This window comes from Palaemon carinicauda, chromosome 30 (genome assembly GCF_036898095.1).
Source record: "Palaemon carinicauda isolate YSFRI2023 chromosome 30, ASM3689809v2, whole genome shotgun sequence".
Taxonomy (NCBI): Eukaryota; Metazoa; Arthropoda; class Malacostraca; order Decapoda; family Palaemonidae; genus Palaemon; species Palaemon carinicauda.
The window spans coordinates 60153466-60178945 of record NC_090754.1 but is presented as its reverse complement, the minus strand read 5'-3'; the positions used below and the strand labels follow the sequence as shown (position 1 = coordinate 60178945).

The following is a 25480-nucleotide window of genomic DNA, read 5'->3' as shown; positions in this document are numbered from 1 at the left end:
AGAACTACCCCGCCACATCATGGAAGGGGACTCTCCTTCCAAGCAGTAACCTCCCCCTTCCATCCTCTCCACATCCATCCCTGTATGCCATCGAACCGCTGCTCAAAGGTATGTTCACTACAGTACAGAAAATGGTTTAAAATTGTTTTATTTTAGTACAGTAAATGGTTTAAAATTGTTTTATAGGATTTTCTGACCAATTTCATACACATTTAGATAATTATTGTTGTTTAGGTACACGTTTTATTAATATTTTGGGCCTGTTCGAGTGCTTGGGAACGGAATAGAATATATACCATTATTTCTTATGGGGAAAAAAAATTCGGTACTCGAACAAATCGGAGGTCGAACACGGATCTCGAACGGATTATGGTCGAGTACCGAGGTATCACTGTATTATATATTCACCGGCTAAGTTAAATATTTAAAAATGATATTTTAATTATAAAATAAATTTTTGAATATATAAATTAAACGACCCTCCCTTCCTCCCCAATAGAGACGCAGTGGGATGAGAAGAAATTGAGTCTTTGTTTACATCGAGAGTGGTATCTGGCCAACAGTTGGCGCTGGTGGGCACACCCGCAACCTGTATAGCGATCGCTGGCGAGTTTTTACTGTATGTGTCTGTCGAGCAACAGAGTTGCAGCTATTATATATTCACCGGGTAAGTATATTCAAAAATTTATTTTATAATTAAAATATCATTTTATTTGAAGGGTGTGCGTGTTGAAAGAAAAAAAGATATGAGAGCAATTAGGGTTGAAAGAGTGAAGGGAAGTTTCATCTCATCATCATCATCTCCTACGCTTATCGACGCAAAGGGTCCCAGTTAGATCTTTTAAAACAATATTTCTTCATTCATCATCAAGTGGACGTTTCATAGTCCTCAGCCATGTAGGCCTGGGTCTTCAAACTCTTCTAGTTTCATCTAGGCCTGAAATACTATCCAAATATGCCAGTTTTTTAACCTAAAACTGGAATGACAAGAAATGTCTTGAGATAGCCGAGGAAGAATCAAGTTAGTATGTGTAGGATAGTCGACTTTAGTAGTTTGAAAATTATGTATGAACCAAAGGAAAAGGATTGATTAAAGAATAGGTCCTAAAGAAACGTCTAAAGATATAGATATGAGATGTAGCGCCATCGATTACAGCATTCATTAAGAGAAGGATTAGTAAGTGACTAAGGAGTTTGGTTGGGAAAATCTTATGCAGAACATTGTCTAACAGAATACATAATGACAACTGACTGGATAGTCCCATGCCAAATGATTATGAGATTTAGATAAAGTGAGATAGATTATCAGCAGATTACACCGTGGATTGCATGAATGCGGAGAAACGTATTTCTTGTCAAATTAACAATTGTGAGATTCCAAGTGTTTTAGAATTTTAATCTTGTGTCAGATTTTAAAGACTATAGTACTTACAAGATCAGTTAGATGGTTATTGAAAGAGTCACGTTATAATTAATTTTTCCAAGGAAGAGTTTAAACTGGCCCGCTCATGATAAGTAATAAATACTTGTGGATAGGGTAAATTAAATACTGTACTATGTTGTGAGATAAATCTTATTTAGAATTTTTTTTAATGATTCTAAGTCCCATAGTGTCTAAGGGTTATTGAATCTGAATTATGCTTTTGGCTCACTGTTACCTATGAATAGGAAAAAATCTTATTAATAGCATATTGGTTAGTATGGAGTTCTTTTTTTTTTTTCTAAATACTTTTAGAGTATTGTTGTGTTTTTTGTCTGTGATACAGCAATATTGCTTAAATGATACTTAACTAACTTGAAACGAACATCGGCATAAATTGATATGTCATCATGACAGAAATTGTTCCATCATACTTTGTGTTATTGTTCAGTAATTGATAATGTTATGTTTTAGGTGGCAACATACATAATATTTTTAAACATATAACTTACCCGGTAGTTAAACATATAGCTTTCGTCCCTGATGTCACGGCAGAAAATTCCAAACTCGCGCCACTCGCCGATTGGATAGCCAGGTGTACCAAATGCGTGCCCTCTAGTGAGGTACCTGGAACCATTCTATGATTCCTCAGATCTTCCCTGCCGCCGCTAACGGCAACATCGTTGGATTTTCTACTCGCTATTTACCTGATTTATTGCAGTTTACTTTGATGATGTACAATAATTTGGTTTTGATTCTCGCTTGTTTAGATTTTCTTTTGGATATTCTTGAATTACTTTTGGATTTTGATATTTTGACCCTTGCTTGTTGATTTCTCTTAATAAATATTCAAAATGGCCAACCCCCCTGTAACTTTTAGAATGTGTGTGAGTGGGTGTAAGACCCGGTTGGCTAAAGCTTCTATTGATCCCCATTCGCTCTGCGTTAAATGCAGAGGTAAAGTATGTGAGTTGGGTGATCGTTGTGACGAATGCTTTCTTTTATCTGAGAGTGAGTGGCTAGAGTTTGATCGCTATACGTATAAACTAGAAAGAGATAGGTTGAGACGAAGTTCTCGTTCTTCCAGAGACTTTTCCTCTTCTCGTGTCACCGAACCTAATCCTTCCCCTGTAGTGGTAGTTTCTGATCCCACTATTGTTACTGCTAATGAGCCTACGCTTAAGGATATGATGGTGGCTATTCAAGCTCTGGGCGCTAAGTTTGAATCGCTCGCGGCGGACAGAACGCAATTAATGTCCGATGTGAAGCAGTTAAAATGTGACAGTGCGAAAAGTGCAGTGAATTTATTTAGTGCAGTGGAGGGTGCGCCTGCTCGGGCCTGTCATTCTCCTAGTCTTAGACCTCTTCCAAGCTCCCCAACCCCTGGGAGAAGGAATGTCGAACGACGAAAGGAAACGAGAGGCTTTAGCTCCCGAGCAGACGTCCCCTCGAGCATACCTGTTGACGTTTCACAGGACATTCGCCCTCACCATAGGAAAGGTGAGGTTAAGGTGTTTTCATCATCCTTGGAAGACGCAGTACCTAAAAGAGGGTGGCGTCAAGTTTCCAGACCTCCTAAGAGGAAAATGGATAAAGTTAACCAGCGTCATACTATGACACCGCAAGCTCCTGGTTGTAGCCATTGGAGCAGTCCGGAGTGGTTTCCTTCCGTTGAGAGCTCGCCTGCTAAATGTCCTGCAAGGACGTCGGATTCTGTCAAGAATCTTGCAGTTGCTGGTCAGTTGTCTGAACTGGGCATGACCTCGGTTCATGCTCCCCCTCCGCCGTCAGACTGGTTATCGCCCTCTGGACGCTCTGAGTGCTCTTTGAGCGGCGTGGAGAGCGATCTTGTGATAGACGTGACGTCCCCTGTACTGTATCACTATTTGACCCGAACTTTAATATGCTTCCATAGATGCAACAGAGGCTCTCTTCATTCATGCAGTTACCAAGCTACAGACAATAAAAGAGTAGCAGGCCTGGATCCTGAACGTCAGGAAGCTTCTCTTCTGGAAGCCAAGTGGCGTAAGGCTATTAGTTAAGAGGTTCTTGACGACGAACATCTTTACATCTCCCCCGTTAAATGTTGTGATACTGATCCTCATAAGGAAAGTGAACATTAACTTAATCTCGAACGTCAGGCAACCAAACGTGACGCCAGGCGTCAAGCAGCCAGACGTGACATTGAGCGCCAAGCGACCAAACGTGACGTCGAGCGTCTAACAGAGAGAGGCGCCGAGCGTTCTTCTCAACGTGACGTCGAGTGTAAAGCCATACATGACGTCGAGCGTCTACGGAGCGAGGTGCCGAGCGTCCTACTAGACGTGGCGTTGAAGGTCCTTCAGGACGTGATCTCGAGCGTCCAGCAAAGCGCGACGTCGAGTGTCCAGCTAGACGTGATGTCGAGCGTCCTACAGAGCGAGGTGTCGAGCGTCCTACAGAGCGAGGTGTCGAGCGTCCTACTAAGCGTGACGTTGAACGTCATACAGGACGTGATCTTGAGCGTCCGGCAAAACGTGACGTCGATTGTCCAGCTAGACGTGACGTCGAACGTCCAGCAAGACGTGATGCAACGTCGAGCGTCAAGCGGTGCGCGGCGTCGAGCGTTAGACAGGACACAACGTCGAGCATTAAACAGAATGTGACACCGAGCGGCGAACATCTTTTCGTGTTGCCGGTAGTCAAGAAGTGAGGCATGACTTTGAGGATGAGAGCCTCAGACTTCATGATGACACAAGTCATATCAGATGTCGTGATCTAGAACACTTTATTTCCAATCGCTTTGATCCCGAGCGTTTCACCGAGCGTCAAGCGTTAGATCAACAAGGCGACAGACATGATGATCTGGGGTCTCTTGACGCCAGAAGTCAGGACCTTCATGAAATGGATCCTGATAAGCACATCGTCGTTACTCCCGTCGGGGCTTTGTCAGAGGAAAACATCGACGATCACCTTTCCCCTGTTGAATTATTTGAGGAGTTATCAGAAGGAGAAGATTCTAAGTCGTTTCGTCCTTCAGTGGATCTTAAGAAACTAATGAAAGTTTTAACGATGAGTTTCCAGAATCTTTTGTGCCCGTTGCTCCATGTTCGTCACCCTCAGAATTCACGCTTGGGAAGACGTCGAAGAAGTCTCTTTTTACCAAAATGGTTCTGTCACAGTCATCAAAGAGAGCTCTAAAGATGATGGGAGACTGGATGGAGTCCAAAAGGACCAAGGAAAGGCGGCCTTCGCGTTTCCTCCGCCTAAACTAGCATCTAGATCTAGTATCTGGTAAGAGACGGGAGAAGTTCTCGACTTGGGAGTTCCTGCCTCTGCCCAGGGAGATTTCTCGAGTCTAGTAGACGCTCCCCGTCGGTCGGCCATGAGGAAGACCAAGATTCTCTGGTCTACTTCGGAGTTAGATCATCTTCTCAAAGGCGTCTTTAGAGCCTTCGAGGTTTTCAATTTCCTCGATTGGACTCTGGGAGCCTTGGGCAAGAAGGTTTCTGCCCTTAAAGAGAGTGATACTACTAGTTTAAGATACATCAGGTCCTGTATGGATAAGGCGTTACGGGATGGATCTAATGAGTTGGCAGTGCTTTTTTCAGTAGGGATCCTTAAGAAAAGAGCTCAGATGTGTTCGTTTCTGTCTCTTGGGGTTACTCCCTTTCAGAAATCGGAATTGTTATATGCTCCTCTGTCTTCCTCTCTTTTTCCACAAGAACTCATTAGAGAGATTTCATCCGCATTAACTCAGAAGGCCACCCAAGATCTGGTCTCAAAGACGGCAAGAAAGGTCCTACCAACTTCCTTCTCTAGCCACAAGCCAAAGTAAGAAACACCATTTCCTAAGTTCTCTCAGCCCTTTCGAGGGAAGACTTCCAGCAGGGGTAGCTCCAGGCCCGATGGAAGGAGAGCAAAGAGGAGAGGATTCAGAACAGGGCGAAGCAGAGTCTGACTGCTTTCGCCTTCAAGCAGTAGGAGCCAGACTACACAACTTCTGGCGAGCGTGGGAGGAGAGCGGAGCAGACCTTTGGTCAGTACAATTTCTGAAGGAGGGTTACAAAATCCCTTTTATAGGGAAACCTCCTTTGGTTTTAGCTCCAGTAGATCTCTCTCCCAGATACAGAGAGGAGTCAAAGAGGCAAGCGTTACAACTTTAAAGTGTCTCTCTTGTTGGTGAAGGGGGCCATAGAGAGGGTGCGGGACTTGCAATCACCAGGCTTTTACAACCGCCTGTTCCTGGTTCCCAAGAACTCGGGGGGTATGGCGTCCAGTCCTGGACATAAGTGCACTAAACACGTTTGTCCAGAAGACGAAGTTCACTATGGAGACTTCAAAGTCAGTCCTTGTAGCAGTAAGAAAGGGCGACTGGATGGTCTCATTAGACATCCAGGATGCTTACCTTCACATCCCCATTCATCCGAGCTTCAAGCATTATCTGAGGTTCGTCTTCAAGGGGGAAGTGTTTCAATTTCGAGCTCTGTGTTTCGGCCTCAGCACCGCCCCTCAAATATTTACGAAACTAAAGCTCAATGTAGCAAGAATACTCCACTCGAGAGGCATCAGAGCCTCCATGTATCTCGACGATTGGCTTCTCAGAGCTCACTCATACGATCACTGCCTGAAGGATCTCCAGACAACTTTGAGACTAACAGAAGAATTGGGTCTTCTTGTCAACAAGGACAAGTCTCTTCTGACACCATCACAAGAGATACTTTATTTGGGGATGGTGATTTAGAGTCGGGTTTTTCGGGCTTTTCCGTCTCCCTTGAGGACGGAGCAAGCCATCTTGAAACTGCAATCTTTTCTAAAGAAGAAGAAGTGTTCTACGAGGAAGTGGATGAGTCTGTTGGGAACCCTCTCCTCGTTGGAACAGTATGTCTCTCTAGGAAGGCTGAATCTTCGTCCTCTCCAATTCCACCTCAATCATCATTGAAATTAGGAGAAGGATCTAGAGATGATGTGCATTCCGATTATGGAATCCATAAGAAGTTGCCTTCAGTGGTGGAATGATCTGGGCAGGTTCCAAGAAGGTCACCCCTTCGAACAGAAGAACCCAGACCTTGTGTTGTGTTCCGACGCCTCGGACTCGGGGTGGGGAGCAACACTGGGCAAGTTGGAAGTTTCGGGGTTGTGGACAGAGGTTCAGAAGAACTTCCACATCAACCAAAAGGAACTGTTAGCAGTCCTGTTGGCCCTCAGAAGCTTCGAAGGGTCAGTTTTGAACAAAGTGGTGCAGGTCAATGCCGACAACACCACAGCATTGGCTTGCATTGCCAAGCAAGGCGGAACCCACTCGATGTCCCTTTACGAAACTGCGAGGAATCTCCTCTTCTGGGCAAAGGAAAGGAATGTAGTCCTGATTACAAGGTTCATTCAAGGGGAGAAGAACGTGATGGCAGACAGCCTTAGCAGCAGGAGATGTCAAATTCTGTCCACAGAATGGACACTCCATCAAGAAGTCTGCAAGAATCTGTGGCGACTTTGGGGTCCCCCGTGCATAGACCTATTTGCGACTTCGAAGACAAAGAGGCTAGAGACATTGCTCCCCAGTGCCAGATCTCGAAGCAGTCCACATAGATGCTTTCCTGTTAGATTGGACCAATCTAGACGTGTACGCTTTTCCACTGTTCAAGATCCTTTACAAAGTGTTACAATAGTTTGTGTCACACGAAGGGACCAGAATGACTCTAGTGGCCCCCTTTTGGCCCTCAAGAGATTGGTTCACAGAGGTACTGGAATGGATGGTGGACACCCCAAGAAGCCTTCCATTAAGAGTAGATTTACTCAAACAACCCCACTTGGAAAGGTACCATCAAAGTCTCCAAAATCTTCAGCTAACTGCCTTCAGACTATCGAAAAACTCACAAGAGCTAGAGGTTTTTCGAAGGAGGCAACTAGGGCTATTGCAAGAGCAAGAAGGACTTCAACCATCAGGGTTTATCAATCCAAGTGGGAGGTTTTTAGAGAATGGTGCAGAGTCAACTCTGTTTCCTCATCCAGTACCTCTGTAGCTCAGATTGCTGACTTCCTGTTATACCTTCAAAGGAAGCGCAGTTTTTCATTCTCTACCATCAAGGGATACAGGAGTATGTTAACAACTGTATTCAAGCACAGAAACTTGGACCTTTTGAATGATAAAGACCTACAGGAACTTCTAAAATCTTTTGATACATCAAAGCAACGGCACCAGGATTCACCAGCTTGGAATCTGGATATTGTCCTGAAGTTCCTTATGAGTGACAGGTTTGAGCCCTTGCATTCAATTTCCTTTAAGGACCTCACGATGAAGACTCGGTTTTTGGTTAGTCTCGCAACAGCCAAAAGAGTTAGTGAAATCCATGCGTTTAGTAAAAACGTTGGTTTTCGAGATGACAAGGCTATCTGCTCATTGCAGTTAGGCTTTCTCGCCAAGAATGAACGCCCTTCTCAACCTTGGCCCAAGGCTTTTGAGATTCTGAATCTTTCGGATGTAGTTGGCGAGGAGTTGGAGAGAGTCCTATGCCAAAAGAGCTCTGAAGTTCTACCTGGACAGAACAAAAGAGTTGCGAGGCAAGTCGGAAATTCTGTGGTGCTCGGTCAAGAAGCCCTCGTTACAGATGTCAAAGAATGCCCTTTCATTCTTCATCAGACTTTTAATAAGAGAGGCTCATGCACATTGTAGTGAGACAGACCTCAGACTTTTAAAGGTCAAGACGCACGAAGTTAGAGCTGTAGCAACGTCAGTGGCCTTCAAACAGAATAGATCGTTGCAGAGCATTATGGAGACAACCTTTTGGAGGAGTAAATCTGTGTTCGCTTCACACTATTTGAAAAGTGTCCAGACTCGTTAAGAGGACTGCTACACTCTGGGACCATTCGTAGCAGTGAGTGCAGTAGTGGGGGAAGGATCCACCACCACACACCCATAATCCTAATACCCTTTTCTTCTCTTGGAAATTTTATTTCTTTTTTATTGTTGTTTGTGGAGATTGCGACAGTCTTCCACAATCATTGATTTTAGTCAGGTGGTCAATTGTCTTCCACAATCATTGATTTTAGTCAGGTGGTCAATTTTGTTCCTTGAGAGTGCCCAGAACTGGGTATTGGAGGAGGTTCTGTCACATAGAGGTATGTACACCGGTTTGACAGCTCCTAGAGGTCTTCAGCTCCCTGGGAGGATCGCTGGATCTCATAAGGAAAGCGGACATAATGAGGCAGAGAATCATTGAAGTCTGCTTCCTTATCAGGTACGAAACCTTAAGCTTGTTTTATTAACTCTTAAGCAGAATTCCAACTATATTGGCTGTCTCTGACCCTCCACCAAAGGTGTTAATCAGCTATATATATAACTACCAGGTAAGTTATATGTTTAAAAATGATATTTTCATCATAAAATAAATTTTTGAACATACTTACCCGGTAGTTATATATAATTTAATTCCCACCCTCCTCCCCTCCAGAGACTAGAGGCATGGAAGATCTGAGGAATCATGGAATGGTTCCAGGTTTCTCACTGGAGGGCGTGCAGGTGGTACACCTGGCTATCCAATCGGCGAGTGGCGTGAGTTTTGAATTTTCTGCCGTGACATCAGTGACGTAAGCTATATATATAACTACCAGGTAAGTATGTTCAAAAACTTATTTTATAATGAAAATATAATTTTTATGTTCTTTTCCAGAAATACCTGAACTTTATATGAATTTTTTTTTTCCAGACCAAGTTGCAAGCTAGGAAGGCCTTAAGCAAAAATGGGAAAGTCTTCAGTGGAAATATTATGGTTGGTGTTGTCCCTTGTAGTGATAAGGTGAGTTGTGCAAGGAATTGTTTAATTGTTTGCTCTTTTGTCACATACTGATATAGGTGAGACAGTGTACACATATACTGTCTTTGATGAGGAATATCATGTTACTCTTAAGTCTCTCTCGTAATATTTCTTCAGTTGCTAAATTTCTTTATAAAAGATATGTATTTCAAATGGTACATATATCACAGTATTTGAAATTCCATTGTTAATGTAAGCACAGTTTGTTTCATTGGCAACATATTTATTATTCTGTGGTTACATGAAATTCAATTTTTTTTTGTCAACTCAGCAATTATTAATATAGGCTTTGTTCTGTGGGACTTAGTGATCACTCGTCTCCTTTGAGGGATGAAGGTAATCTAAACTGCTAACTTTGGGGTCTGTCAGGCAAATTGTGAGTATAGAGGCATTGGGAAAGCTGGGTCTTTTACTCATCTTTCCCATTTCCTGTCTTGTCAAAGGAAGATTGTTCCTTGTTCCTGGCTTGTCTCTCTCTACAAGTCTCAATAATGACTGGTACCTTTGGGGTTGCTGAGCAATCATAAGCTTGGTTGTAGACCAGTAAGGGTATGAATTACGTTTCTCCTTGAGGTGATTCGGAACTTGTACATCTCTGGTACTTTTGATGTCATTTTGCGATCTTAAGCCTAGTGGATGCTTAGGATATTGATTTTTATTTCTCGGTTCGTTCAAGAGTTTTCCCACTAATTGGTACCTTCTAATTCGATCAGAAGGTGAGACTGGGGTTATACTTTACTTTTTGCAGTTATTGTCAAGGTAGTTGAGGCATCTGTCAGCCTACTCTCTTGTGGTTTTTTCCCAAGGACCTGTCATTCTTGATAGTTCCTCCTACTCCCTCCACATGCCAACATAATGATTTTGTGGTGCTTGGACCCTTGGGTCTTCATAATCATGGGAAAACTCTAGTGGGGGATGCCTCATCAGTCGTTTCCTCTGGGTTTGGTAATGGGGAAGGAGTCAGGGGTATTAGGCTCTGCTAGGAGGGGTTGCCCAGTGGCTGTACACATTCCCCTCTGTGAAGTGGAATTGAAGGACATTCATACATTCGCTCTCTTGCACTAGTTAAAGGAATCCTCCCATAAAGCATCTCCCCAGCTCATAACCAGTGTTGTCACTGATGAAACATAACACAGTTCTTAACACTCTAGCAGAAGCAGTCTCAGATGTTGGGAGGGTTGTTCTCTCTTTATCCAAGTCTTTTTAAAACCACTGTGGTTAGGATAACAGTGCCAGGTCAGAAGACACCCTTCCTGGCCAAAATGGTCAAGAGGGCTGTGGAATTGAGGGATATGTTGTAGAGGGGATTTCATCCTCAAAAAAGTAAACCTATTAGATTTTACACAAAGGGATTTCAAGAATTCATGGAATTGCAATGCTATCGTGAGGTTTCTTTATAAATACACATTGGCTGGGGAATGGTTTTCTTATTCCAGAGGCAATTAGAATGGTATTTTTTTTAAAAGCCCCATAGAGGTGAAAACCTCTTTACGTCTCTGCTTTACAGCCTAGTTGTAACCTGTGTCTGGTGTCTACTTTGCAATATCTCCAGAGGTCAAAGTCATCACTAGGTAGTTTGTAAGCCTTGCTTGTAAATTTACTTTAGGAAGACATAATCTGTCTGACTCTTCAATTGCACAAAAAATTAGCATATTGAGACTTAGATCAATCTATCTTAAGGAAATGTTTCAACTCTTTCATGTTTTGAGTATTATTTACTCATCTGGTCTTCAGCTACTGACTCTCATCTTGACTATTAGACAAAAAACTGACTTGGATATTAATCTCTGGCACTGTCATTCAGTTACTTGTTTGTGTATGCTGCATAAGATTTTTCATACTTCTGACCATCCTTCCCATTCGGATCTTCCCAGACTGTATCATCCTGTACATAATACTAGGTATACAGTTAATTCTAACCGTTACTTCATTATTATGCGCAGTACTACCCCGTATTCCAACTGTTACCAGATTGTGGATTATCTTTCTGATCTGGGAATGAATTATTGAAACTTAGGAAATTTCAAATACTTTTCTATTGAACAGTGACATCCAAGTCTCTTTATAGTTTAGTTAGTGATTTTGAAATGTTTTATATCTTTCATTCATTACTTCTTATATACAGTATAGGTTATTTATTTCTTTTCCTCACTAGGCTACTTTCCAACAGCCCTAGGGCTTAGAGCATACTGCTTTTTCAACTAAGGTTGCATCTTAGATAGTAATGATGATAAAACCATTAGCACTCAAGCAATTCATAATGTAATTTTACTTTTGAACATGTGTATATGGCAAGCAGAATATTTCCTTTCAATGATACCTTTTAGATTAGTCACAGTAAGAGAATGTAATTTATAAGCATAATTTTGTTTATAGAACAGCTTGTGGTTTAATTGTGAACCTAAATTTACATAGACAGCCGACAATTTGTCTCCACTGTCTATTTAAAAAAAATTTTGCATCTAATGAAATGGTGTTTCCTTTTATTATTATTGTTATTATTATTATTACTATCCAAGCTACAACCCTAGTTGGAAAAGCAAGACGCTATAAGCCCAGGGGCTCCAACAGGGAAAAATAGCCCAGTGAGAAAAGGAAATAAGGAAATAAATAAATGAAGAGAACAAATTAACAATAAATCATTCTAAAATAAGTAACAACATCAAAACAGACATGTCATATATAAACTATTAACAACATCAAAAACAAATATGTCACAAATAAACTATAAAAAGACTCATGTCCGCCTGGTCAACAAAAAAGCATTTGCTCCAACTTTGAACTTTTGAAGTTCTACTGATTCAACCACCTGATTAGGAAGATCATTCCACAACTTGGTAACAGCTGGAATAAAACTTCTAGAGTACTGCGTAGTATTGAGCCTCGTGATGGAGAAGGCCTGGCTATTAGAATTAACTGCCTGCCTAGTATTACGAACAGGATAGAATTGTCCAGGGAGATCTGAATGTAAAGGATGGTCAGAGTTATGAAAAATCTTGTGCAACATGCATAATGAACTATTTGAACGACGGTGCCAGAGATTAGTATCTAGATCAGGAATAAGAAATTTAATAGACCGAAAGTTTCTGTTCAACAAATTAAGATGAGAATCAGCAGCTGAAGACCAGACAGGAGAACAATACTCAAAACAAGCTAGAATGAAAGAATTAAAACACTTCTTCAGAATAGATTGATCACCAAAAATCTTGAAACACTTTCTCAATAAGCCTATTTTTTGTGCAATTGAAGAAGATACAGACCTTATATGTTTCTCAAAAGTAAATTTACTGTCAAGAATCACACCTAAAATTTTGAAAGAGTCATACATATTTAAAGAAACATTATCAATACTGAGATCCGGATGTTGAGGAGCCACCGTCCTTGACCTACTTACAATCATACTTTGAGTTTTGTTAGGATTCAACTTCATACCCCATAATTTGCACCATGCACTAAATCTAGCTAAATCTCTATTAAGGGATTCACCAACCCTAGATCTACATTCAGGGGATGGAATTGATGCAAAGAGAATAGCATCATCTGCATATGCAACAAGCTTGTTTTCTAGGCCAAACCACATGTCATGTGTATATAGTATGAAAAGTAATTGGCCCAGAACACTACCCTGTGGAACACCGGATATCACATTCCTATAATCACTATGGTGCCCATCAACAACAACTCTTTGAGATCTATTACTTAAAAAATCAATAATAATGCTAAGAAACGACCCACCTACTCCCAACTGTTTCAGTTTGAAAACAAGGGCCTCATGATTAACACGGTCAAAGGCAGCACTAAAATCAAGGCCAATCATACGAACTTCCCGACCACAATCAAGGGATTTCTGTACAGCATTGGAGATTGTGAGTAGGGCATCACATGCTCCAAGGCCTTCACGAAAACCAAATTGCAAACTAGGGAGTAGATGATTACCTTAAGCAAACCTATCAAGACATTTTGCCAGAAGACGTTCAAAAACTTTAGATAATATGGGAGTTATGGAAATTGGGCGGTAATCAGTGGGATTTGAGCTACCACAGGGGTGGGACTTTTTAGCAGGGGTGGGACTTTTTAGCAAATGATTTTGCAGTATGAATATTTAAATGTTTCTAAAACTTATTCATATTTTTCCAGACTTTACTTGTAGACAAGGAAAATAACATCAGTAGTATGATGTCTCCGCAAACTACAAGTTTACCGGGGACTCCTAAAGCCAGTATGCGACCATTAACTCAAGCTTATCAAACTGCACATGCTGAGCATGAGGTAAAGTATTATCTTACTTATCATTTTATCTATAATCATAATCTTTGTCACTGACAGAAACGGAGCAGAACATTCCCACTCTGGCGGCAAGTGGTAACGAACGAGCAATTCTCTTTGTCACCTTAGTTTTGAAGTCAACATTATCATTATCCTCTTGAGAACACAAGGCATTAGGGAAGAGGGTGTAGAAATAGAAAATTATATTATTAAATGCCATTTGTTCCAACACAGAGACTTACCTCGAAACACTTTCTTAGGAGTTACCTGGAACCTCCTCTCAAACGACCAGAGTTTTGTGTAGTTTATGCCAGCCCCTTCCATCTACAGGAGTTCCTACTCGTCCTCCAGGAGAGGTCGATCAGGTCGATCCTCTCGTAGGAGATAGTTTGAGAGGCCCCCCTCCTCTGCCCAAGCCTCAGGTAGGGGGATGCTTCAGACAATTTAGGCAAGCATGGAAGCTCCACGGAGCAGAACCATGGACAGTAACAGTTTTGAAAGAGGGCTACAGGATCCCCTTTCTACAGGTCCTCCTCCCTTGGTTCCAGCAAGCCAGGCGGAGTGGTTGGTTCCCAAAGACCTGTTGAAGAGAGCAGCTTTGGACGAAGAAGTCGCCACAATGATGGAGAAGGGATCAATGGAGACTGTGCATCTTCCGGGACCGGGGTTCTACAGTCGTCTCTTCCTTGTTGAGAAAACAACGGGAGGATGGAGACCTGTGATAGACCTGTCAGCCCTCAACAAATTCATACGGAAGACACATTTCAAGATGGACACCCCAAGAACGGTCATGGAGTCCTTGAGGGAAGGGGATTTCATGATGTCCTTAGACCTCAAGGATGCCTATTTCCAAATCCCAATTCATTCAGCAAGCAGAAAGTTTCTCCGGGTGAAATGGGGTGCCCGGATTTTGCAATTCAAGGCCCTGTGCTTCGGACTTTCTACAGCCCCCCAGGTATTCACAAGAATTTTCACGACAATTTCCGTCTGGGCTCATGAACGGGGGATCCGTTTAATTCGGTACCTGGACAACTGGTTACTCCTTTCCTCCTCAAAGGAAGTCTTGAAGCAACAAGGGGCAGACCTTCTGCAACTATGCAAAACTCTGGGCATCACAGTCAATCTGGAGAAATCTCATCTGATCCCAACTAACAAAGCGACGTACTTGGGGATTGTCCTGGATTCATTGCTAGTAAAGGCATTTCCATCAATGGACAGGCTCAGCAACCTGAACCAAGTTCTCCGTCCCTTCCTAGAGGGCCAACCCAGAAGAGCAAAGGATTGGCAGAGGTTAATAGGACATCTGGTGTCATTAGAGAAGTTAGTTCCCCAAGGAAGGCAAAACCTTAGGTGCATCCAGTGGAACTTGAAAGATCTGTGGGATCAGAGAAGTTCCCCGGACAGGATTGTGCCAGTTCTACCAGAGACCAAACAGGCTCTAGAATGGTGGTGGAATCGAGCAAACACACTAAATAGGGTGCCTCTGTCTTCCGGACCCCCAGAACATTTGCTCTTCACGGACGCATCAAAAGAAGGGTGGGGAGCCCATCTTCTAAGAAAAACAGCGAGAGGCAAATGGACGGTAGAAGAGAAGGCTCTCCACATCAATGTTCTGGAGATGAAAGCGGTTCAGGAAGCCTGCCTACACTTCACTCGGGAGCTGAAAAGAAACTTGGTGGCTTTAATGTCAGACAATGCCACAGTAGTGGCGTACATAAAGAAGGAAGGAGGGTTGAAGTCGAAGAAGTTGTGCGTTCTCGCCTTGCAAGTCCTGGAGTGGGCGGAAAAAGAACAAGTCAGGCTGTCAGCGAGATTCATTCCGGGAAAGAAGAACGTTCTAGCAGACGGCCTCAGCAGGGTAGGCCAAGTAGTGGGGATAGAATGGTCTCTTCACCCAGAAGTAGTAAGATTCATCATTCAGATGTGGGGTTCTCCGGTAATGGATCTCTTCGCGACGAGGTTGAACGCGCAACTCCCCGTATTCTGTTCTCCTGTCCCAGACCCAAAGGCGGCGTTGGAGGACGCCTTTCAACACAAGTGGGACAATCTGGACGTGTACGCCTTTCCTCCCTTTGCTCTGATAAGACAAGTCCTCAACAGAGTAAGGACAGCCAACAACCTAAAGATGACTTTGGTAGTGCCTTGGTGGCCGGATAGAGAGTGGTTCCCAGACCTAAAAGGTCTGGCGGTTCTTCGTCCGTGGCCTCTACCGGACAGACCAGACCTACTGAGACAGCCACACTTTCAGAGGTTCCACGAAAACCCTCAGTCCCTTCGTCTTCACGCCTGGAGGTTATCCAGTGGCTCCTGAAAAGACAAGGCTATTCGTCAAAGACAGCTGTGAGAATGTCCCGTTACTTGAGACAGTCTTCTACAGCTGTCTACCAAGCAAAATGGGCAACTTTTATTAAATGGTGTGCTGCAAAGAAAATAGAGCCCTTAGAAGCTGCAGTCCCCGACATTGCAGATTTCCTCGTCCACCTCAGGGATGTGCCGGGCATGTCGGTTCCAGCAATTAAGGGGGTACGAGCCGCCCTTGGACAAGTCTTTCTATTGAAAGGGATAGATTTGGGCTCTTCTAGACACATCTCTATACTCATCAAGAGTTTTGAACAGTCCTGTCCACCTTCGTCTCCTAGGGTTCCTAAATGGGACCTGGCTAGAGTTCTAGACATGCTTAGTAAGCCGCCCTTCGAACCTTTAAAAGATATTGTTGACAGGAATCTTACGCTTAAAGCGGTCTTCTTGTTAGCCTTGGCTTCGGCGAAGAGGATAGGTGAACTTCATGGGTTGTCTTATGAGATAGAACACTCAAGGGTTTGGAGAGAAATATCCCTCAAGTTTGTTCCCTCGTTTGTTGCTAAGACCCAGAACCCATCCGTTTGGGATCCTAGGTTCGAGGGTTTCTCGATTCCGGCGATTCCAAACTCAGGTAATCAAAAAGATTTAAAGCTCTGCCCTGTCAGAGCTATTAGGAAATATCTTAAAAGGACAGCAAATCTCCGCCCTGGTTTGAAGAATCTTTTTGTGTCCACGGGGAGGACGAAAAAGAATATTTCCAAGAACATCATTTCTTTTTGGCTCAAGCAAGTTATCATTCAGGCTCATTCGAGTGCTGGACTTTCAGTACCAAGAAAGCCTAGGGCACATGATGTTAGAGGTTTAAGTACCTCTCTAGCCTTTGAAAAGAACATGTCAGTGGCACAAGTACTTAGAGCAGGTACTTAGTCTAGCCAGTCTACGTTCACTTCTCACTATCTCAAAGATTGTACGAGGAAGTCATTGGATGGTTTTTCCATCGGGCCAGTCATCTCAGCGCTCCAACAGATTTAACGGCCCAAGCCCCAGGGTCAGTCGCGGTTTCAAATCTATAGACACAGGTGATCTTTTCAATTTTTTCCCCTTCTTCTCCTCGTACTATTTATCGTCTTGGGAAGTCTTGCACAGTAGACCCGCACTATGCCGTATATCCATATTACATCAAGCATATCATTAAGGAATTATGTAGGGTGAGTACTTTAGGCACAATTAATGAACTCTTTGTGTAGTTTATCCTACTTTCCAGTTGTTTGGGCCCTCAGTCATGGAGGCACTCCCACCTCCTAAAGTGTAAGTCTCCTAAGAAAGTGTTTTGAGGTAAGTCTCTGTGTTGGAACAAATCACAAATTATTAGTAATTTGTATTTTTCCTAACATACTTACCGAGAAACACTTTCGGGTTATGGCCCTCCCTTCCTTCCCCCAGGTGCCTCACTGATCTTTAGTATTATTACTTTCATAGAACTTACTGAAGCTTACGACCCGAGAGAGCATGCGGCCTACCTTGGTTTGCCTTCAGGGCACGTTTTCCTCCGCGAGGCCTACCATTCTAGAAAATGGGAGTAGGGTAAACTACACAAAACTCTGGTCGTTTGAGAGGAGGTTCCAGGTAACTTCTAAGAAAGTGTTTCTCGGTAAGTATGTTAAGAAAAATACAAATTACTAATAATTTGTGATTTTATCACCATCTACTATGCGCAATGCCTAATTCAGTATCACTAACTCAGCGCTGCTATTTCAGTGCCTAAAGCATAAAAAAATACAAGTAATGATTTAAAAGACAAGAGGTTTAGAACAAAAAATTCTATGAATCAAAATATTTTATTCATTAAAATTACACAAATACAAATTATAATATATAAATGTATTTATTGTAATGAAACGGTTAAAATACCGTAGTACAAAATATTTTTATCTAACATTCTTAGAATAAAAACTTTATAAAGTAAACTAACACTCATTGGTTTTAATATTTACAGTAGATAAATAAAGCAGTTGAAAGAGTCCAAAATACGTAATTCAGGAAACTTGTATTGTAATTAGTTAGGTGCAATAGCTTGCAAACACACTTATCTCATTTCTGCTCCCATAATTTGACAATTTTTACTATTGTTAGGTAGTGTTTTTTCTATATTTCAGTAACTTTAGATTTGGCTCAAGGCTGGGTATAAATTTTAACAAAAAATTTGCCATATCCTTTTTAGACACGTTTGTGTATCAATGAAATTCCAAATTATTGAATGTAGCATTCCCAAGCTCTACTTACAACTATCAGTTTGCCTCTTCAGCATCTTTATTGGTACTATCATCTTGGAGTATTCATTGAAACATGTTTCAAATGCATGTGGGAAACAATGGCATTTGATTCCCCAGTGTTTAACTTAAGTTTTTAAACCTAAATTTTATATTCAATTCAATTTTCTACCAATTACTTTCGAGTGTGATTAACCAATGCTGTCTTCAAATCAGATTAAAAGTGTAACAAGCTCCTAAGTACAATGCTTGAGCATTCAAATGATGGGTAATGTTATTAACCTGGCGCTCAGCCAATAAAAATAACTTGCAAGAATAGAAAATTTCTCCAGGACCGAACATTTTTCGGGTTTACCATGTGTAGAAGCAGAGCAGCCATTATCGCTAGACTAAGGCTCCGGACTCCCTTCCATCTACAGTGAACCCTCGCTACTTCGCGGTTCGACAATCGCGGATTCACCACTTCGCGGGGTTTTCCCATAACCCATATATATATACATATCGCGGATTTTCCGGAAAATTCGAAAATACCGCGAAATCTGAAGACAACCAAATACGATATTTTGTTACCTGTAATTCCATTAATACTGTAATTAGTAATATCTGTTCTTACTGATTGTTCATTGCATTACATATGATATATAATTCAGCACAGAAAGAAATAAAACACGAAAAGAGAATGTGATCATACGATAATTCAGTACTGTATACAGTACGTAGTAAAATTAAATCGAACATGAAACGCAAATCAGATGCAGTCATACCATATTAGAATGGTGTACTGTAATGGATGTGCTTCTTTTCCATGAATCTTTTGTGTGTATACGTACGTAGTACTGCATCCAATAATATTCTTTGTTGCAAAAATCACATTTCGAATAAGCGTACGAGAGAGAGAGAGAGAGAAAGAGAGAGAGAGAGAGAGAGAGAGAGAGAGAGAGAGAGAGAGACATCCTACAACAAAACAAGCGTAAAATAGAGTACGTAAAGCTGTATTATTATTATTGTTATTATATTATTGTTGTTGTTGTTAATAAAATTATTATTGTTATTATTATTATCATTATTATTATTATTATTACTGTACAGTATTATTATCATTATTTATTATTATTACGGTATTTACTTAATCTACGTACGTTCGGTATGCGCGGGGCATCTTCTATGAGTAGGTAACCTACGCATCATAGTACTGTAAGACGGGTTGTGATTGGTTCAAGCGCTGATAGATGACGAATCAGAACTCAAGTTTTGTTATCTAGCCTGTGATTGGTGTTTTGCCCGCATCTCCTACCCGCAGCATCTAAGTTCTCGCGGGGCTGGATCGTCCACTCTCTGTTACCGCGTATCGCTGAGTAGACGTTCTTAAGTGTGTGAATCTGTGCTGTGTGCGACTTTTTTAAGTTGAACTTTTTGTTACTGTAAATCCTACTGTAATGGCTCCCAAGCGTTCTGCTTCTCTTAAGGCTGGTAGTGAGCCTAAACGCCACCGAAGGATGATGACGATAGCTGAGAAGGTTACGCTTCTCGACATGTTAAAAGATGGTAGAAGTTACGCGTCCGCTGGCCGCCATTTTGGCATCAACGAATCTACTGTTCGCTATATCAAGAAGGACGAGGCGAACATTAGAAAGACGGCTGCAATCACCTTTAGCAGATCAGCGAAGCGAGTCGTTACAACGCGTAATAAAACGGTCGTACGCATGGAAGGTGCTTTAGCTGTGTGGATTGCCGACTGCCGGAAGAAGAACATAGCGTTGGATACGAACACCATCCAAACAAAGGCTTTGAGCTTATATGAGAATTTTGCTGCAAAGGAACCTAAAGACGACGACGGCAACCATGCTGAAGATGATGATGATGCAGATGATCCTCAACCAGGGACATCCACTGATTCCCAGCCTCAGAAACGTTTTTCCGCCAGCAAAGGATGGTTCGCGAAGTTTCAGAAACGCTTCGCCCTGAAAAGCGTTTCCCTGCATGGGGAGTCTGCTTCCGCTGACACTGCCGCTGCTGAAACTTACGTGAACCAGACGTTCAAGAATATTATCGCCGAAGGTGGATACAAGCCGGAACAAGTCTTTAATATGGATGAGACCGGCTTGTTTTGGAAGAGAATGCCGTCGCGAACTTTCCTGTTCAAAGAGGAAGCCAAAGCGTCTGGCTTTAAAGCATTCAAGGATCGCGTTACCCTCGTGATGTGTGGCAATGCTGCTGGATTTTTGTTAAAGCCGGGGCTTATTTATAAGTCGAAAAATCCTCGCGCTTTGAAAAATAAAAATAAGAATCTCCTTCCCGTGTACTGGATGCATAATCAAAAAGCATGATTACGAAGATGCTGACCTCCAACTGGTTCCATCAGTGTTTTATCCCGCAAGTCAGCAAATATCTCTTAGAGAAGGGCTTGCCATTCAAGATCCTTCTCCTTATGGATAACGCTGGTGGACACGCAACTGACCTGTCGCATGAGGGCATTCAGATTGAGTTCCTGCCACCCAACACCACGTCATTAATTCAACCGATGGACCAGGGGGTTATCAGGGCGTTCAAGGCCCTCTACACGAAGAACACCTTGGCGGACCTTGTTGCGTGTGTGGATGCTGCCCAAGATGACGAGGATGAAGATTTTAACTTGAAGGCGTACTGGCGGCAGTACACCATAGCCACGTGCCTGCAGAATATTCAGAAGGCACTTCAAGAGATGAAACCTGCAACCGTGAATGCGAGCTGGAAGAAGGGGATTTACTCCGTCGGAAATCCAACACTCTGCAATACGCAAATCTGTGCAGTTGGCTGCCATAATTGGAGGTGACGGGTTTGGCGACATGACGACTGAAGACGTCGACGAGTTGTTGGACTGCCATTCCCAGCCCCTAACTGACGCAGACCTCGAAGACCTGACGAAATCGGCAAGTGAAGAAGAGAGTGATACCCAGGAAGAGACCCAAGAAAATGTCGAAGAAACGGGCTTAACATTAGAACGGCTTGCCAAGGCCTGCAACCATGCGAAGGAGTTGAAAGAAATGTTGCAAGAGTGGGACGAGGATATGGTTCGCTCGATGCAATTCTGCAACAAGATCGATGAAGACATGACTCCCTACAAAATGCTCTTGGATCGAAAAAAGAAGCAGCGGCAACAACTTCCGATCACAATGTTCTTCCAGCCTCGCAAAAAAGAGCCAGTTCCTCCTGCTAGTACGCCTTCGGAAGAAATTGAAGAAGTTTCCCAGGAAGAAGTTGAAGAGGTGTCCCAGGAAAAGACACCTCCGTCTGAAGAGACGTAAAATACTACCTGGCTGCACAGTAGAATACATCATCAGCTTCATCATCATCATTTCTACTGTGCAGCAAATTCATCGCCATCATCATTCAAGTTTTTCTTCAACTTTTTTCGTGGTGAGTACAGTAACAATCTTTATTTTTTACTTTAATATTCTTACTGTACATTCTAAAACTGTATTTGTGCCTGTTTTATAGTTTAGTATTGTACGTACTGTATGCATTAAGTTAAAGGGAAGGTTTTAAAAGTCTACATGTTGTAACCTATCATATTTTTTTTGTTTAAAATTTACATTTACGTACGTAAAACAACTCTCTCTCTCTCTCTCTCTCTCTCTCTCTCTCTCTCTCTCTCTCTCTCTCTCTCTCTCTCTCTCTCTCATTGTTTTCCTGCTTTGCTACGTACAATACTGTATAAATTATATTTGTAAGGTAACATATTTTGTAAATGCTTTTACTGTAAATACTGTATGTACTGTATCATTATTTATCACTATCATCATGCGCGTTAAATGCCTTGTTTGTTCTGAGCGTGGTTGTTTACTGAGCGTACACGCCGTCGTTTCAGGCGGCATCATAAAGAAAAACATTTCATTTGGAAGTCCTAAGAAAAATACGTAAACTAAAACATTGGTAATAAAAAAATCAACATACAGTACTGTATAATCAATATAATCGATGCAAAAACTAACCTATACATATATGTGTACTGTACACTAAATGAGTTTGTTTCTTCATTATGATCAGAGATGAACGTAAACAAAACATTGGTTGCCATTTTTTATCGTGCTTTTTAGGTGTTTAGGAAACGCTTGATATAAAATCGCCTTTAATATTTGTGCCTGTTTTAGTTTAGGGTGCTGTAGTACATGCATTAAGTGTTCTGTACATTAAAGGGTGGTTTGTTAACAGTACTACGTACAAGGGAAGGTTTTAAAAGTCCAAATATACATGTTAAATAAATAGGTAAATATGATGTCACTACTTCGCGGATTTTCACCTATCGCGCCCGCGTCTGAAACCTATCTACCACGATAAACGAGGGTTCACTGTAGTCATCGCTAGTGTGTTCTGGCTGAGCTCATCTGAAATCATTATATCCACCATTTGTGTTTGTGTTCCAACCCAGCATAGATTTTATCCCCCCTCTTAAATTTGACAAACCCTCGCAACACCCATGCAGATGTCTACAATCTCCTTTTATATGGGTTGCCATTGCAAGAGTTATCCCACACGAGTGGGGTGATCTTACCGTATGACAGATGAGCAAAGTCATGATTGTTATTATATGAAGCCATGTGACCCATAATTTAGCTCTGGTATAGTTTATTTTGAGATAAGTGAAATAATGGCATTCTGGAATATGTTGCTCATTGCCTTCTGGAAGAGCTCATATAGTATGCAGTGGACATCTTATAGTTTATTGACTTACGATAAGTAAAACTGATAAAATAATGGAGAAGTCATAGCAAATGTTCCATCATCATATCAGATCGTTGAAAATGCTAGACGTTTCAACCAAAAATGATAAATCACTCATTGATTAATCCTCTGTGCAAAATTTTTCCTCGTTTTGACTTGGGCTTATACACTTGGTTTGCATCAGGAAATTCTAAATCCTCAGTGGATCTTGGAGTTTTTGGAACCTAGTTTGCTGAATTCCTTTTGCTCTGAATAACTTTGCTCATCGCTGTTGACTAGGCATTCGAGTAACAGAAGCTTGAGACATTTTTTCCACAGACCTTTGTTGCTTATAGTATTTGGTGCTTTGCAAGTGTTCTCGGATATTTGATGGCCATACTTTTTGCCTTTTTCACTTTTACTACCACCGCAAATGGTAGCTTCAATGAATGAATTTTCAAAGATTAGAACTAAAGAATTTTGTCCAATACTTCAATTTGGTTACCGAAAATTTGAAGTTATGAGTTTTTAATCAATAATTTGTACCTTTAAAAGATTTATTAATTAGAAAAGTATAAGAAAATGATAAAAGTATTGTTTGTTATTAATCATTGTACAATAGTAAATACTGTAATTGCCGTAGTTATGTTACTAAGTTAAGTAGAATAAGACATATATTTTTATGTTTTACTCTTATTTGCCCTGAAGAAAAGACAAGGAATAATATACAGTTAAATATAAATAACTAGCTATAGTTAAAGATGAAAAAACAGCATTCATAGCTGTCAAGCTGTTTGGAATTGGAGAAAGCTCTCTCCAAAACTGGAAAAATAATAAAATGGTGGGATGTTATAACACAACCTTATATAAGACTATGAAATTCCTGTGTTTAAATGCATCTTTTTGATATGAATAAAAATAATTTTGAGTTGAAATGGCAGGGCTGAATAGGGCAAGGTGCTGAAAATGACATCACAGAAGAGTATCTAACCCTTACCAATTTACCTTGAACCCCAGATCACGACAAAAGGAGAATATTTGATACTGAACCTGAAGCAACCGCTTCTTGGAAGAGCCCAAAGATCTTGGAGAGATGTATTTCCCATTTGAATGTGGGCAAATCTGAAACTATGGTGAACTCTTGGGGAAATATGGACAGTGCAAATCATAGGACTTTGAACTAGTACAGTACTCTGTTGAGGATAAAGCGGTATATTTTAGTAGGAACGAAGGATGGTTACTTAGAAATACGCGTTCTCTGGATCGACTGAAAGCAGAAGGTTTTCCTTTCTAGTGACCTTCTCCATGCTGAACGAAGTTTGATTAACAATTTTGTTCACATCTAGAGGCCCATGACAGGCCTCCTGATGTCTGTCGGCTTCTCCAATGGGAAGTGATTGTAGAGCCCCAAAGAAATATCTCAAAATGACTTTGAGCACATTCCTCTCCTCTGTCTCTTTCACCTTAACTTCCAAGGACAGACCTTGGCAGTTTTGGAGTGAAACTCTAGAATGCCATCAGAGTGTAAATGAGGGGAGAAGAAGGGTTGGTGGTGTCCATTCTAAAGGACTTCACTGCATGAGGAACTTGTTGCCAGTTGCATGGGTGAGATTTAATATCTCGGTGCTGTAAGTGTGGTGTTGGAGCTGGCGAATCTTGTTTCCGGTTCCGCAGCCTTTAATTATAATTAGCACCTTGTTGAATTCTAGTGTCAGCTCCAGCTTCTATGAAGTCATGACAATTAAAGTAAATGTTAGTAGAGTCCAATCATTTTCATGTTAGTTTATAGACTAGATTCTGGTTTGTTATGAATAACAATATATACTTGTGTATCCTAGTATGATGAATGTGTGCACTAATGTAGCATTTTTTTTTCAGGTTATTCCAAAGATTAACACCCCAAAGAAGAGTGATGGTTTGGTTGCTAGAGCAATGCAACATATATTAGGCTTATAGAACTGTCATAATAATGAATACTACTTGTCTTCTTTATACTGTTTTGGATTCTTAGTGTAAAATTTGAAAACACGGTACAGTAATTTGGTTAATTTTCTAATTTTAATGTCGGGATGTTCTTTGTCCATTATTTATTAGTTTTAAAGTTTAATGTTAATTTGTTAATTATTTTGTTGCCATCGTAAATAAAGGGATTATCATTTATTGACACTTTCTATCAGTTTTAAAAGATGTTTGTTCCAATAAAGTTGTTTTTAATTAATATAGTGTTATTAAAGAGTTTTGCAACACCATAAAGCCTTAATTTTACGTTTTTATTTGTTACAGTAAAGAAGCATACCTCTTTGCTTGTTGATGCATACTAGGGCAGTAGTCTTGTCAGTCACCAACACTACTAAGTAATCTATCTGACTCCATCAGAAAAGTTGTTTGTTCACCAAAATAACACAGCTTCCGTTATTTATAAATGGATATTCTTTTGGCAAAGCTGGAAGGTACCCAATTAGACTTTTTGGTGCGAGGTGGCAACCCTACCCAGCGACTGGGTAGGAGGTGGCTAGGGATACCAGCCACCTGTATATACTCACGAAGTGGTGAACTATTCACTTTTTCTCTTTGGCTTGTAAAGAGCGGACGTCTCCTCTCTCCTCTTCAGGGTTGCCATAGACATTGACGAACATTGCATCCTCTGGGGACCACACCTAAAGCAACTTTGTTCCTTCCTAGAATATGTCCGAGAACAAAAACATGTTTGGAGGTGGGGAGTCGAGTGAAACTTCCTTGGTGAGATTTTTGTC

At 41.4% G+C, this 25480-nt stretch overlaps 1 protein-coding gene across 3 annotated transcripts in view; it reads left to right on the top strand.

Annotated features, from left to right (window-relative positions):
- Positions 1–24945, top strand: part of Nup35 (Nucleoporin 35kDa) — a 190014-nt gene extending 165069 nt beyond the window's left edge. For all 3 annotated transcript variants that reach the window (XM_068353911.1, XM_068353910.1, XM_068353913.1), the window contains exons 7-9: positions 9103–9192; positions 13348–13479; positions 24606–24945. In XM_068353911.1, the coding sequence (XP_068210012.1) occupies positions 9103–9192; positions 13348–13479; positions 24606–24683 (300 nt within the window). In that variant the 3' untranslated portion in view covers positions 24684–24945. The remainder of the gene's footprint in view (positions 1–9102; positions 9193–13347; positions 13480–24605) is intronic.
- The last annotated feature ends 535 nt before the right edge of the window (positions 24946–25480 follow it).